Genomic DNA, 17,627 nt, shown 5'->3' on the forward strand with positions numbered 1-17,627 from the left:
GCAAATAAGAAAATGGCAGTTATTTTTAGGGTTAATCCAAAACTTTCAGTTGGCTAGATGACTTTATCAGTCACTCAGTGTTTAAAAGTAGATTGTTAGAATCAAACCCTGATTTATCAACTCATATATTTAACATCCATTTTAGTAATTAAGAAGAGAGCATTTTTTCATCTATAAAACAGATTTATCCTTTCATAAACTACAAATCTGCATTTGTTTTTGTTCACTTATGCTAGTGTTTGCAGAAAAAGAAATAGCATTTTCTTAATATGGTTACAATGTGAGAAGTTTAAATAGTTTATTTATTAAAAATCACTGCACAAGTGTCTTAACTTACCTGTAAAACAGATTATAACAAAGGTTAGAACTCCTATGACCTGAATAGTTTCATGTTTGCTCCCACTAATAACTGCATACCTACTGAGTATCAGGTATTGGTAATCAGCAACATCTAGATTGTCAGTGTTTTACCTGAGACAATAACATACTGGAATTCTGAATACATTTTTCTTAATTTAGGTGTATATATGTGGAGGCTTTACTGGGAATGAATACTTATCCACAGCTGAAGTATACAATCCAGTAACCAGCCAATGGACCTTGATTACACCAATGGGAAGCAGACGATGTGGGGTAGGAGTGATTGCATACGCAGATCAAGTTTATGCGGTAAGAAAATATTGCAGGATAAATGCATTGCTTATTCTTTATTCTTTCAATGTTGCTGGCATATGACATTTGAAAGCTAATAGTATGTTTGCAACAGAAAAAAAAATAACTGACTGCAATGTTCCAGTCAGCTGTTCAGAATCAGCATACATTAACGATCATTTCAGTATTCAAGACCAAGATGCTGCCATCCATAAGACAGAAAATGAGTTTTCTATTGGGAAAGCTGTTCTTTATCTGGATATCTCACTGAGTGATGGAAATGTGAGGGATATAACACATGCTGAGGGGCCAGAAGAGGCAAACAATGCAGAGAATAATCATAGTGAGGCTGAATTTGCAGAGCACTTTGAGACTAGAGTGATGAAGGCCACTTCAGATCTGGGATATGTAGCTAGGCAAGTAGATTAAAGAGATATCTATGACTTTTCATTATGCAGGGCACAAGCAGCCCATATATGCAGTTCTGTCTCCAGGTCAGAAGGACATCAAAAGAGAAAGTTATTAGAATGGTACAGACTCTGTGCTTTACACGGTTAATCAAAGAGTAAGGGGGAATGTAAAAAGTTGAATGAACAAGAAAAAGCTTAAAAGTATTATGTGGATGTACAGTGAAAGACTGAAAGGAAGGTGAGAATCATTATGGATTCACTAAACTGTCAGAAGGCGGAGGAGTGGAGTTGAGCTGTATAGGAAAAACAAAGTAGGAAAACGGGTGATTTATTTATTTATTTATTTTTTATTGTTATTTTAGCACCACTTAGCCAAGTAACTTGGCTGGTCCATGGATGATTTAGCTATGACCCAGGCAACAATAAATACTATTTTATATATGCAATATAAATATACATATAGGGGTCTATATTATGTTGTCAAAGCGCCTTAACAGTGAACACAAAAAGACCGAAATGTATTCAGCCTAGTCCATTTCTGCGATTCACTGAATTCTTACTGGGCAAAGATGTTGTTGGCCAACTACACAATTTTGCCCTTTTCTCCACTGTAGTGAGATCTTGGAGTTGGTATATTTAGTTAGGGGGGAATGGGGGGTGAAGTCTCACACATGGGTGGGTTTGTTTTAGGTAAAATTCATTTTGCTGCATTGCGCACAAGTATTTGTTTGGCTGACAAGTTATCAGTGAATCACAGAAATGGATTTCTCTGAATAATTGTTGGTCTTTTCGTATTCGCTGTTATGGTATTTCGATGCCGTAATATAGCCCCGCATTTCAAAGCCATAATATAGCCCCCACATATAGATATAGAGTGAATCATGAAGTGCAGTCGATTAGCAAAGAGGAAGTAAGGATAGCTATGAAGAGGATGAAGAACAGAAAGGCTGTTGGTCCAGATGACATACCTGTGGAAGCATGGAGGTGTTTAGGTGAAATGGCAGTTGAGTTTTTAACTAGATTGATTAGTGAAATCTTGGAAAGTGAGAGGATGCCTGAGGAATGGAGAGAAAGTGTTTTGGTACCAATTTGTAAGAATAAGGGTGATGTGCAGAGCTGTAGTAACTACAGAGACATTAAATTAATCAGTCACAGCATGAAGTTATGGGAAAGAGTAGTGAAAGCTAGGTTAAGAAGGGAGGTGATGATTAGTGATCAGCAGTATGGTTTCATGCCAGGAAAGAGCACTACAGATGCAAGGTTTGCTTTGAAAGTGTTGATGAAAAAGTACAGAGAATGTCAGAAGAAGTTGCATTGTGTCTTTGTGGATTTAGAGAAAGCATATGACAGGGTGCCTAGAGAGGAGTTGTGGTATTGTATGAGGAAGTTGGGAGTGTGAGAGAAGTATGTAAGAGTGGTACAGGATATGTACGAGGGGAGTGTGACAGCGGTGAGGTCTGCGGTGGGAGTGATGGATGTGCTTAAGGTGGAGGTGGGATTACATCAAGGTTCAGCTCTGAGCCCTTTCTTATATGTAATGGTGATGGACAGGTTGACAGACGAGATCAGACAAGAGTCCCTGTGGACTATGATGTTTGCAGATGACGTTGTGATCTGTAGCGAGAGTAGGGAGCAGGTAGAGGAGACCCTGGAGAGGTGGAGATATGCTCTAGAGAGAAGAGGAATGAAGGTCAGCAGGACTAAGACAGACTATATGTGTGTGTGAATGAGTGGGAGGATAGAGGAATGGTGAGGATGCAGGGAGTAGAGGTGGCAAAGGTGGATGAGTTTAAATACTTGGGATCAACAGTTCTGAGTAATGGTGAGTGTGGAAGAGAGGTGAAGAAGAGAGTACAGGCAGGATGGAGTGGGTGGAGAAGAGTGTCAGGAGTGATTTGTGACAGACGAGTACCAGTAAGAGTGAAAGGGAAGGTCTGCAAGAGGGTAGTGAGACCAGCTATGTTATATGGGTTGAAGACAGTGACACTGACAAAAAGGCAGGAGTCAGAGCTTGACGTGGCAGAGCTGAAGATGTTAAGATTTGTGCTGGGTGTGACAAGGATGGACAGGATTAGGAATAAGTATATTAGAGTGTCAGCTCAGGTTGGAAGGTTTGGAGACAAAGCCAGAGAGGCAAGATTACATTGGTTTGGACATGTGCTGAGGAGGGATGCAGAGTATATTGGGAAAAAGATGCTAAGGATGAAGCTGCCAGGTAACAGGAAAAGAGGAAGGCCTAAGATAAGGTTTATGGATGTGGTGAGAGTGGACATGTAGGTGGTTGGTGTGACAGAGCAAGATGCAGAGGACAGGAAGACATGGAAACAGTTGATCTGCTGTGGCGACCCCTGACGGGATTAGCCGAAAGAAGAAGAAGAAGATACATATGTAGATATATATATATATATATATATATATATATATATATATATCTATGTATATATATGGATCTACCTGTAATGACCAAATTTAAAATATGCCAAATTACATTTCACAGAGACCAGTTGTTCGAAACATCATAACATCATACTGGTGAAAATACACTTTGCCGAATTACAATTTGCCGAATTACACATTGCCGAAAATATTAACAGGTGAATGTGATGATGCACACCTGGAACCCGTTCAACTAAAGTACAGTGAAAGAAAACCAACACAGCTGACCCAAATGAAAACTGTGATACAAACTCAGAAACTGAAGAAGTGATGTTTTAACCAATCAAACTTTTACCTGTTTCTACACGGTGCTCAGTAAACCTTTCACATTTTTAATAGTGTTGCAATTGCAATAATATATTCCATGCTTGAATATTCCTGCTTATTCGTAAACAAACATTCAAACTGCTCTTGTGATTGAAGCAATTTCCATTTCTTAGGTGATGGGGGACATACAGCAGTCATACGTGCACACATTTCATCCACACTGCTTTGTTCACCGACTATAGTAGACATAATGACATACAGATCGATAACATAGCTGCCAATTAAGCACTTGAATCTTCTATGTCAATCTTCAACACTGTTTTGTGTTTTTGGCAGAAACATTTCATTCAAAACCAGCACATTCCAAAATGGTATGGGAAACAAAGGGGGAAATCTCACACAGCTTGCAGAATCAGTAGTGAATTTCTTAGGTTTCCCAAATACGTATCACTCTGCAAAATTCTTTACTAAATTATTTCCTTCAACTGGAAACTCCTCTTTTAACATGTTAAATGTAGGCATCACTTCATTCTCCTCTAAAAAGGCAAGAGCAGCTAACTTTTTCACGTATAACTGAAACATCATATTTCCATTATATAGTGCTGTTAACCCCAACACTTGAACCTTGCATCACAGATTTTGCCCAAAATGAAAAAAGCAGCCTTTGCTGACTATACCAGTGGCATTCACTCGCAAACTCTTTATGGCCACAATTTCAAAGTTGCATAAAATATATTTACAATAGATACTATGCCCAGTGTTGCTTAACAACTCAGACAAACAGTGCCACATAAAATTATATGAGCACAATGACTTTTTTGTCATTAAACAGTAAACTAGTGGAACAGACTTTGTGTCTGCACCGGACTTTATAAAGCATGAATGGTATATAGCTGTCTACAAACTGTACCTTTCATACTATAGGTACCATCCATCAACCAAATAACTGCCTTAGTAAGATCAGACAGATTTTGAACAGTAGGGAACATTACAGCAATATTTTCCACTGTTGCATCTGCTAATCTTTTCATTAGAAACTCCCCTACTTTCAGTGGAAAATCTGACACACAGAGTAGTTAATGTCACTGACGGACAGTTATTCCTTAAAGCTGACCAAGTATGCACCAACCTCACTTGCTGTAATGCTTTCCTGCTAGACAAGGTAGCAGCAAATTCAACAGAAGAGGAAGCGATCGCGTCATCCACAATAATACATGGCGTATCTCTAGACAAAGCAGCTTTTTTTTTCAAAGTACTACACACAGAATATCTTTCAACCTCCGAGGGGGTTTCCAGAATAATTATGTTAGACTGATTTAAATTCCTCACCATCCGTCACACAGGCTGTCACAGATTTCCCCGTACAATTGAGTGAATGTTTATACTTGCAAAGCTAATATTTTTTATGCTTGGTGCTCTTGTTCATTTGGTACAAAAAGCCATCAATGATTAGTATGTCTTTTCTTCTTTGGGACCTTTGTAGTGTAGACAAATCCTACATTTCCAGGTGAGCTATTCATTACATTCACCATGATTTCAAGTAGTATGGTGTACAAAAGAGATCAAATCAGTCATCCTTTTATACTATGCATACTGGAAACTGAATTTCAATGGATGTCGGCAAAGTGTATTTTCAGCAGTATGATGTTTTGGACAACTGGTCCCAGTGAAATGTAATTCGACATATTGCAAATCTGGCCATTATAGGTAGATCCATATATATATATATATATATATATATATATATATATATATATATGGAACTACTGCTTTTAGTCAAATTCCATTTGGTCGAAAATGATTTCAGGCAGCCCACTTTACTGAAACCTCATTTGGCTGAAAGCACATTTGTTCGAATTACATTTGGTCGAAAATGGTATAAAGCCGCTGCCCCATTGCAGTGCAACCCTGGAGTGAGAATATAAAGTTAGGAGAGTGTAGCCCCCCACATAATTGCTGTTTATGCACTACTCTATAAATATTTATCCATTAAAAATACATTAAAACATGTTACATAAGTAAAACTGTGTTGCAAAATGTGAGAGGGCTACATCCCCACCCCCCCCCCCTAACTTTATATTCTCACTCCAGGGTCAAATTGCATTGCAGCAGGGGCTTTATACCATTTTCGACCAAATGTAATTCAAACAAATGTGATTTCAGCCAAATTAAGTTTCATTGAAGAGAGCTGCCTGAAATCATTTTCGACCAAATGTAATTCGACTAAAAGCAGTAGATCCATATGTATATATATATATATATATATATATATATATATATATATATATATATGGGTCTATCTGAGTTCATCGACATGTTAAAATACCGACAATGGATTAACCGACACGAGAATGTCGAAAGTCACGTCACCGACGCCAGAAGATCGACGAGGCAGAAGACCGACGGAGGAAGACACCGATGCTGAGAAGCTGTGATGGGGTAAGGGTGCGAGTAAGGTAAGTGTGCGATGCTGGTGTTTAGTAGGGGTAGGGGTGGGATAAGTGAGTTAGGGTTAGGGCGCAGGTTAGGTGAGTGTGCGAGTAAGGTAAGTGTGCAATGTTGGTGTTTTGTAGGGGTAGGGGTGGGATAAGTGAGTTAGGGTTAGGGCGAGGGTTAGGTGAGTGTGCGAGTAAGGTAAGTGTGCAATGTTGGTGTTTTGTAGGGGTAGGGGTGGGATAAGTGAGTTAGGTTTTGTGCGCGGGTTGGGTGAGTGTGCGATAGTGACGGACCTTAGGGTAAGGGTTTGGGTCAGGGTTGTGGTTAGTTGTGTATGTATGGGTTAGTGTTTGTTTGTAAGGATTTTGGTGTGCTTGTGTTGTGTGTGTGAGTGTTGGATAGGGGATGTGTTTTGTTTGTTGGTATGTTGTGTCGGGTGTATGCGATGTCGTGTTTGTGAACTGTCGATCTTCTGGCGTCGGTTAAATGAGTTTCGATGTTTTGGTGTCGGTTAATTCGTTTTCGGTATTTTAAAATGTCGATGAACTCAGATAGATCCATATATATATATATACAGAGAGAGAGAGAGATAGAAAGCTATAGATATAGATATATAGGTATATAGTACTAACTAACCACTCTCTTGACTTTTGCCATCTTGGGCACAGTTGACTGAAACCACAATTCGCCAAAATGCAAATCCTGAATAAGTAGAGATTACAAAGGAAAATGTTCAAGTATCAGTTTGTGATTGTTACCTACAAAGTAAAATAACCTAATATCCAATTTCAGATTCAACATACAACATGCATAACACACCACATGTACAATTAACCCCAAACAAAAGCCACACATTTTTACTAAAAACTGCAGACATACACATGCATGAACACACACAAACACACACACACACACACAAACACACACACACACACACACACACACACACACACACACACACACACACACACACACACACACACACACACACACAGGTCTATATTACAACATTGAAAGCTCAGGTCAGCGAACACCTGTTCACCGACCAATAAACAAAGAAATTTCATTTCCACAAATGGCCACAACAGTAAATTTTTCCCTAGGGGAAAAAATAGCTTGGCCAAGCAGAAACGACACAGTATTACAAACCTAACAAGTGGGGGGCTTCACCCCCCAATTAAATATACAAACTCACACTACAGTGGGGAAAAGGGAAATCCATTATGATGGCCAAGTGATTTTTTTCCCCCAGGAAAAAATTTGCTGTTGTGGCCATTCGTGGAAATGACATTTCTCTGTATATTGGTCAACAAACAGGTATTCGCTGACTTGGGCTTTCGATATCATAATATAGACCAAACACACACACACACACACACACACACACACACACACACACACACACACACGCACGCACGCACACGCGCACACGCGCACACACACACACACACACACACACACACACACACACACACACACACACACACACACACACACACACACACAAACACAGCCACCTACACATACACCCAATGCTTGCTCTATATGGGGGAACTTTCCCCACAACCCTTGATATGTGAGATCCTGACTCTTATTTATATATAGTAACTTCACGATTGCATAAGTGCAACCAAAGGAAAAACACCAAAATATGCTATAATTGACTAAATGTAAGTCAACTATAGCAAATTTTGTAAAGCTTTTGAAGAATAATGGCATCTCCAATAATCATCAAAATAGTGACCGCGTGAAATAATGAACAGCTACCATACATACATGCATTCACATGTATGTATATATATATATATATATATATATATATATATATATATATATATATATATAGATACATATACAGAGAGAGAGAGAGAGATGCATATCTATGTATGTATCTATTATTTCAAAAGCCCATCATTTTGATGATTATTGGAGATGCCATTACTTTTGATATATATATATATATATATATATATATATATATATATATATATATATGTATATAGGGTATACTGCTTTTCATCGAATACCATGTATTTGAAAAAGAGCAGTAGACCACTCAGTTAGGTGAAAGTGCACTTATTCGAAAGTGCACTTTCGCGAACTCAGCTTCTATGAACAGATTGCACCACAGTGGAGGACAGCAGGAAAACATGCTATGTTCTCCTGTGGTGCGGTAGTCACGGACCTTAGGGTTAGGGTGCAGGTCATGGTAAGGGGATAGCCCTACTAGCTATCCCCTTACCATGACCCGCACCCTAACCCTAAGGTCCATAACTACTGCACTAAAGTCAGTAGTAGCCCGTTCGCTGAAGTGGGTTTCGGGAAAGTGCACTTTCAATTAAGTGCACTTTGACATAACCCAGGTTCTACTGTGTGAGTTCAAAGAAGTATATTTTCAAACTTATACAGTAGACCCATATATATATATATATATATATATATATATATATATATATATATATATATTTATATATATATATATATATATATATGTATATATATATGGTAATTGATACTTTTATCAAACAGCACTTTTGTCAACCTCTTTTGTTTGCTCAACACAATTACTTAATTTATTGACTAAACAGATGGGTGACACCTGTCAACAAAAGTATCTGATTGCATGATTCTTGGGGTTGGAGGATTTGTCTTTTCCCCGAGAAGTGTGATCTTGAAATTAGAATTTATAATTAACTGGGAGTGTGGATGGTGCAGCCATCTACATGGGAGGTGCAGCGGGGCATGACCCCCTGCAAAAATAAGAAAATGGTGTTTTTTCTTATTTTTTTTTTTTGGTTTACCTTTTTTGCATGCACCAAGAGTGATGCCTGGTGCATGCACAGTAGTGTAGTAATGTGTCCACATGAATAATGTAGATCATTTGTTTTTGATATTATTCATATCACTACTACTACTACTCTTTAATAAAATTACAGGTATAGACAATGTAATGTAATATCAAGGAAATATAGTTTTCCAGAGTTAATAGAAGTGCACACTTTCCTTAATGAAGAACAAAGCAAAAAAGGGAAGGGACAGGGAAGATAGCGGCATACAAATTACTAAAATAGACTGTTGTTATAACTTCTAATGTAAGATCTCTGTCAAGGATCACTTTGCGTTTTTATTAAAAATAAGAGAAAATGATTCAAGCTGGTATTGATTATTAAAACAATGGTTTATTAAGTAAAATAAGTGTACTTGTCTTTACTTAATAAACCATCGTTTAAACAAGCGATACCAGATTAAATATTATTTTCCTATTTTTAAAGGATTCATAGGTTCATAGATGTATACTTGGCTAATGATCACTAGACTCGTAATAAGCCTAGCTCTTCAACCCAAATGTGGCCCACAAATTTGATTTACATAGGGGGTTGATTTACTGACTGCCTTGGTCCATCAGGGACATAGATCCCAGACCAGGGGTGAATTTCTTATTATCCATACATTGGTCCAAGTCATGCTTAAATAGACATAAGGAGGAACTCTGTTTCAACTGGATGGAGAGCCTGATCCAGGGAATGGGAATTCTCTGAAAAACATGTCTGTCTCTCCAACATGTCCAATTTGTGTTGCAAGCAAACTTTAGGTCTTTTAATCTAGTTGTTCTGATGCTGTTTGTTTTACAGAAGTGCAAATGGTTTATCAAAACAGGGTCCAGGAATGCCTTGTATACCTGGCAAAGATGACATCTCAGAAGCCTGTATGATACAAAATAAAAGAGACAGGGCTTTGAGGTGATCAGTATAAGACATTGTGTTTACTCCCTCTATTCTTTTTGCAACGAACCTTTGTAGACATTGCAGTTGCTGCCTGTGTCTGGTCAGATACATACCAAAGGTGGCATTATGCTATATGATGAGTCTGATGAGGGTCAACTACAATGATATGATGACACCTCTGGACCTTGATGTTATAGCCTTGCTTATATATTGAGGAACATAGCAGGATTTTCTTGCTACTTTTGCCATGTTAGCTGAAAGCTAGTTTACTACCTACATGATTTACCAGATCCCTGACTAATGAATCAACTTTTAGGGGTGTTATATTGATGACATACTTACCAGCAGTGGCCATCTTCCGAAAAGGTACTATAATGCATTACTTGGTGTTGAGTTTTAAGCCATCACTTTGGCATCAAGAATTTGTCTGATAGACCGTCCTGATGGGTGTTCTCATCTTGTGGGTGGAGGGGGATTCAGTGACTGCTCCTAGTTTGCAATCATCTGTGAACTTGGTTAGTCAGAGGCTTTTGACATTGGCTTTGACATCTCAGAAGTAGATGCCAAAGAGGAGTTCATAGGTTCATAGGTTCATAGGTATGTACTAGGCTATCAGCCCTAGGGCCTATTCAAGCCCAGCCAAAAAGGTACCCTGGCTTTGGCCACCCAAGAAAATAATTTTCCTGTGCCACTGTCGAGCAGAGCCACAAAAGTGATCCCCATGGTGAATTTCCTATTTCCCATCCAATCATCAATATTTTTCTTGAAGAGTGCTAATGAGGAGCTTTGTTTGATATGGACAGTTAGTTTATTGCAGAGTATGGGAAGTCTCTGGGACAAGTATCTATCCCTCTGGCATGTTCTGTTTATTGTGGTGACAAGGTTTAGGTCCGTAGAGCTTGTAGCTCAGAAGGATTGGGATTTCTTTAAGTGGAGCATGTCCAACAGCTCTGGGTTTGACATAGCTTTGTATGTTAGGCAGAGATCACCTCTGAGTAGGCAATATGCGACGGAGTAAAGCTGGAGTTTTTTCAGATGGTCTGTGGGCATCTGTTTGAGGCCGGTAATCCTCTTTGTGAGATATTTCTGCAGCCTTTCCAGTTATTGTAGATGTCTAGTGAGGTGCATACCAAAAGGGGTGTTGTACTCTATAATGGGTCTAATGAGTGATGAGTAGAGGGGAACAATGACCTCTATTTGTCTGGATGACAAACCTTTTGTGATGAGGTGTGCCATGTAGAAAGATTTCCTGACTACTGTGGCGATGTGATTATCAAAGGAGAGACTACTGTCCACCTGTGACCCAAGGTCTCTTATCACACTTTCAGTGTTAAGTATACTACCGCCTATGTTGTAGTTCATGGGTACAGAGTTTTTACCAAAGGGGATGACAATGCACTTTTTGGTATTGAGTTCGAGGCCATGGCTTTGACACCAGGCATCTGTCTCAGCGAAGCCCTTTTGTAAGATGTCCACATCGTTAGGAGTTTCGATCATGGCTCCTAGTTTGCAGTCATTTGTGAACTTCATTAGCCAAAGACCTTCTGTGTTAGCTTGTACTTCAGAGAAGTAGATACCAAACAGGAGAGGACCCAGGATTGAACCCTGTGGTACTCCACTTGTCACTGGTCCGAAGTCAGATTTGGAGTCTGCTACTTTCACAGTGTGGATTCTGTCAGTGAGCCAGTTGGCAACCCATCTTGTGACATAGGGATTTACACCTAGTTTAGTGAGTTTATCTATAATTCCAGAGTGGGGGATGGTGTTGAAAGCCTTGGCAAGATCTAGATAGGCTGTGTGAACCACCTTACCCTCGTCTACGGCTTTGGTGACTGGTTCAAAGAATTCTATCAGGTTTAGGAGACATGATCTGCCTTTCACAAACCAAAACTGGTTGGAGTCCAGAGTTTGGAGATTACCAATGTCTTTGCTTATAAGTTCCATGATGATACGTTACATGGCCTTGCAGACCAGGCTTGTCAGGCTAATGGGGTCCATGGTGGCTCCCCCCTTGTGGAGTGGGATAACCGTCGCTGTGCACCATTCAGCGGGCACAAATCCTGAGGTGAGGCTATAATAGAACTTGGTACTTAGATGGGGTGCCAATTTGTTCTGTATTTCATGTAGAACGCAGCCTGGGATGTTGTCTGGTCCCATGGATGCTGTGTTCTTGGCGTTGGAGAGTGTGTTTTTACCTGTGCAGCCGTGATTACAGGAACTTTGCATTCTTCCAATATAGAGATGGGCCCTTTAGGGGGTGAGAGGGGGATAAAGTTAGCACTGAACCTATCTGCCAAGACGTTGGCAATATCAGTTGGGTCTGTATATTTAGTGCCATTGTGCTGTAACTCAGAGCAGATCTGAGTGTTGCCATTGAGATTCTTGACATAGCTATAGAATGCTTTGTGGTTGCTTTTAGAATCAGTAACAATTTTGTTTTCATAACTAGCTTTGGAGGATTTTATCAGGGATTGCAGCTTCTTACTGGGGCTGACCAAGGAGCTCCTCCACTCATGGGATTTTACTCTCTTTTGCAACAGTTTCTTCCTTCTGTTGTACAGTTTGTTTATGCAAAAAGAAATTCAGTCTGGAGGCGAAACCGCAACCACTAAGGCTTTATTAAAATAAACGCCAGTAATAACCGTATAAAATGTTTTCATCAGTGAAAATCCCTGACTTCATCAGTTTGTTTATGGCAGGGGACCACCAGATTGGCTTCCTTTTTTTGGAGGATAGCATCTTGGTTCTGTTTGGGATAGCTCGATCCACGCACTAGAGTAAGTGCTTATAAAATGCAATTGTGTAGGATTCAGTGGTCGTAACTGTATTGTCCATCTGCATGGGTGACATGAAGATCATCGCTTCTGTCTTAAGAAGCATGAATTTGGCTTTGGAGAAATGTTTTACCATGGTACCATGGTTTTCTTAATGGGGGGTGGGGGCAGGATGTGGATATCTAGGATGATTAGCCAATGGTTGGGACAGACCAATGAGGCATTAACTTCAGGTGTGGAACACCAGTCACTCATGTTGGTAATGACTAGATCTAGGATACTGTTGCCCCTAGTGGGGGTGTGGATAAGTTGATCCAGGGCATTGGCATTTATGAATTCCAAAAAGCATTGAGTGAAGGAGTTGGTACATGAGTAATTTTCCCAGTTAATGGTGGGGTAGTTGAAATCGCCCATTATTTGGGTGTTTGGTTGAACCCTACATCAAGAAAAGAGGAGTGGGAATCCTGGAGCATGGTGGGGGTTCTGTTGCAAGTTACAATTTGGATGGCAGTTTTGCCCAGAGCTAGTTGCACTTGGATAACCTCAGATGCATTATGCTGAGCAACTACCCTGGAGGTGTGGATATCCTTAATGAATATGGACATACCTCTGTCTTTGGTGTTCCAGTCCAGGTTACATGGCCGAAAAGTGTGGTATGAGTTATAGCCTGGTAGTGCAGGGGTGCTCTCTGGAGCCTTGAACCAGGTCTCAGTCACTGCACAGATATCAATGTTCTCCATTTTAAGGAGTTCTAGCATTGAGTAGCATCACCTTCAGTTTTTGCTTGCCTGTTCCTGTTATGGTGGTGAATTTGTCATTTGAACCTTGCCTAAAAAAGGCACTATCGGGGCAGCAAGAATCTTAGCCAGTATCCGGAATCCCAGGGTGACAGGTGCAGGCCATCTCTGGCAAAGCATCATGGTCTGTCGTCCATGTCATCCCAGGCAGACAGATACTGGATCCCCTTAGAATGACACCAGAAGCTTAGCCAATTGTTGAAGTCAATCATTTTATCCTTGTACTGCGGTATCATTCTGGGTGTGGGCAGAATGCTACTCAGAGCTAGGGTCGTACCTGCCTGGGCTATAAGATCAGAGAGCTCTTCCCTGTCTCTTTTCATGTAGTCCAGGGAGGTATGTCTCAAGTCATTCACACCAACATGGACAATGACAGAGTCATATTTGTACTTGTTGTGGAGTGACCTGAGTGCTTGGGTTATGCGGCGGATCCTGGCACCCAACAGGCAGCTGACAGTAACCACATCAGTGTGCCTGACTATAGAGTCACCTATGACTAGTGTGTTGGGTAAGTTGTTTTCCCTTATTGGCTGTGGTTGAGTGGCACACTGAGTCTGCGGGCTATGTGTCATTTGGGTTGTGTTGGGGAGTGGAGGTTTCTTGCATTTCTACTTTGGAGGTCTCTGTTGCTTGAGCAGATTATTACTGAGTGCCTCCGCAAATGTTTTTGTGTTTCTATGTGTAGATTTTGGTGGTGTAGATTTAGTGAGACTATGTGATGAGTGTGTTGAGGTACAAGTGTTTACCTTCTCCTCTTGACTGTCAAGTTCAGTCTTGGTTGGAGAGAGCTTTGCCTTCAGTTTGGCTAGATAAGTGCATACCTCACAGGTTGTAGTGTTGGGTGGTAGGAGGAGAGGGTTGTCTGTGTACATGAGGCGATTTCTACATTGTCCCAAGATGCCCAGATTCATCAGATAGGAGAGAACACTGGGAGCTGACTCTTGGACATGCGAGAATAAAAAAACTATTTTCCTCTAGATAAGTGAGGAAAGTGAGTACAAGAGCTGTTTTTTTCTAAGCAAGTGAGGAAAGTAAGTACCCAAACTGTTTTCCTCTAGGTAACAAGGAAGGTTGACTGCTGTAGTAATTGGTAGCTTATTTGGTGCTTACAACATGTTCTGAACAAGTGCTGATCACGAATAAGCAAATTCAAGTGCTAAAACTAAGAATCTGCATCTGGACTAAACTAGTTACAGGAAAGGGGGGAGACAAGTGCAAATGCGGGCTTTTAAAACAGAAAGTTTAAGAGAGATGGAAAAACTGCCCCCACGGCCAATAACTACAATTACTGGGCCAGAACCACTCCTTATGTGGCAGGTAGGTTACCTAGTGCTTACCACTCCCACTGATAAGCTAGAAGGCTTTCCTCCAACACAAAAAGCTTGGGAGGCTCAGAAGCTTACATACAGTCCTGGATACAGCAAATCTGAATCTGGACTACACTAGTTATAGGAAAGGTAGGAAACAGGCTTAGATTTTTTTTATACAGAAAAGTAGCTAAAACAGCAGTAAAAACAATTCAAATGCAGTGCAGGCTAGCACACGAGTATGTAGCAATGTTAGACCAAAAATTCAATTAAATTAAAAATAATTAAAAACAAGTGCAGAAGGAGTCTATCAGGTAGAATGAGGTAAAGAGATGGGACTGGGGGGAGGGTTCCAGATCAAATATACAGTGGGGGCGGGCAACTGCAAAAGCCTCCAAATTTAAACAAGACAGGAATAGGTAGGGGAAAAACAACACCTTCAGCAGAGATCTGAAAAACTTTCAAACAAATTTCTGTTCAACCAAGCCATTTCCACACTCCAGAAAATTCACACGTGCGGACACACACACTATAATATATCCACTTTCCTAGCCCTTACTTTTAATGTAACCCAGTAACATGAACAGATGCCCATGTGGGCGCGCACACACACACACACACACACACACACACACACACACACACACACACACACACACACACACACCAATAATCTTATCCCCTTACTTAGCTCTTACTTTAAACCTAACTAAGCATTCACTCATGTAACCATACAACCTATCCGCTTAAGTAGCCTTTACTCTAACCCTAAACACAAATGCTTACACACTACCAATCCACTCTCACTCACCCAAATGAAAATATTCAGACCTTCTCTGTTTGAATAAAATCACTTTCAAAACTCTTGCTTTTCAAAATATTTAAATACTTGCCCACCTAAGATCACAATTGAACAAATTGCTGAATTGCTATTCAACACACTTACACTTATATATATATATATATATATATATATATATATATATATATATATATGGGTCTGGTTCATTTTGCCGAAAGCACATTTAGTTGAATTTCATATCACCAAGACCAAATCGCTAAAATCACATTTCGCCGAAAACTGATTTTGCTGAAAGCACATTTCACCGAAAATAGTAGTGGCAGTGTATATGCCCTTCTCCCCACTGAAGTGCAATCCTGGAGTTAGAATATATAGTAGGGGGTGTGGGGGGTGTTTTATACTATGCAGTTTCTGTTAGGGTATGTTAGTACTTTTTAATCAAAGTATGTGGGGGGCTGTGCCCCCCATACCCCCCTACTATATATTCTAACTCCAGGATCGCACTACAGTGGGGAAAAAGGCACATACACTGCCACTACTATTTTCAGTGAAATGTGCTTTCGGTGAAATGAGTTTTTGGCAAAATGTGCTTTCGGCGATTTGAAATAACATTCGGCGAAATGTGCTTTTGGCGAAATGAACCAAATCCACATATATATATATATATATATATATATATATATATATATATATACACACACACACATATAGGTCTATGTTTATTCAATGAAAGTATGTTTCTTCAGAATGTACTTCTGTGTTCCCATTTTTCTGAAAGTGCATTTACTCGAAACTAAGAGTTTATCAATGGTGCCCTGATGTAGGATAGTTTCAAAGGCCTTGGCCAAGTAAAGACAGGCTATGTCATGGCTTTGTGCTCGTCTATGGTTCTGGTCACATTCTTGAAGAAGTCCACCAGGTTTAGCAGGCATGGCCTGCCCTTGACAAAACTGAACTGGGAGGAATCCAGGGCTTGGAGGTCACCTATATCCTTGTTTATGAGGTCCATGATGATTCATTTCATTGCCTTGCAGATGAGTCTGGTTAAATTCATGGGTCTATAGTTACCCAGGTCTTTCGCCAATCTGCACTTGTGGAGAGGGATAACAGTCACTGTTTTTCATTCAGTGGGGACAAAGCCAGCACTCAGGCTATGGTTGAAGAGAGTGTCTAATGTAGAAGCTAGCTTTTGATTTAGAACATTAAGAATGCAGCCTGGATTTTCATCTGGTCTCAAGAGACTATGTTATTAGCCTTGGAGAGAGAACTGATGACTTGCTCTTTGGAGATGCAGGAAAGAGGAGATGATGAACACATGGCTTGTGGTATGCTTGGGGGCGATAGGGGCGTGAATTTTTCACCAAAACTGTCTGCTAGCAGGCTTGCAATTTCCACAGTGTCAGTGTATGTGTATGATACCATCCACAATTAGTTCAGCACACATCTTAGTCCTACCTTTTAGGTTGCAGATGTAGCTGAAGAAAGCCTTATGGTTATCCTCGGCTACAATTGTGAAATTTTTTTCATAGTTGCTCTTTGAAGATTTTATGAGTTGTGTTATTTGCTTGTTTAGGCTGCAGAGTGTGCTTTTCTAGTTCTGGCATCTCACTTTTGTAATTTTAGACAGCAGCTTCTTTCACTTATTGTATAATTTATTAATGCTAGATGTCCACCAGGATGATTTGTTTTTTCTTAATGATTTTGCTTTAATCCTGTCTGTTACATCTATGTCAAGACATTTGTGTAGATATTTATACAGGGAATAAGTGTATACCTCAGTACCTCAGTATAGCCATCAATACCATCTGTAGAAACTGGAGCTTGAAAGTCGATTATACCTTCCTTTATGAAGGTATAGTTAGTTTTGGTGAAATTGTTTAGCCTTACTTCTCCTTTGAGGAGTTCTGGTGCTGTTGGTACTTCAAAAATGATTGATTTATGGTTGGATTTAACTAGTGTGGGCACTACACTTGAGGTGTTGCATCGGTGACTCATATTGTTAAGGATCAGGCCTAGAAGATT

The 17,627-nt window shown here is 40.0% G+C and overlaps 1 protein-coding gene across 1 annotated transcript in view; it reads left to right on the forward strand.

Annotated features, from left to right (window-relative positions):
- Positions 1-17,627, forward strand: part of LOC122788009 (kelch-like protein 10) — a 36,954-nt gene that overhangs the window by 10,484 nt on the left and 8,843 nt on the right. Inside the window, exon 4 of the mRNA XM_044054935.1 lies at positions 520-669. Within this exon, the coding sequence (XP_043910870.1) occupies positions 520-669 (150 nt within the window). The remainder of the gene's footprint in view (positions 1-519; positions 670-17,627) is intronic.

Source organism: Protopterus annectens, chromosome 13.part0, assembly GCF_019279795.1.
Source record: "Protopterus annectens isolate FY-2018-M chromosome 13.part0, PAN1.0, whole genome shotgun sequence".
NCBI classification, from domain to species: Eukaryota; Metazoa; Chordata; order Ceratodontiformes; family Protopteridae; genus Protopterus; species Protopterus annectens.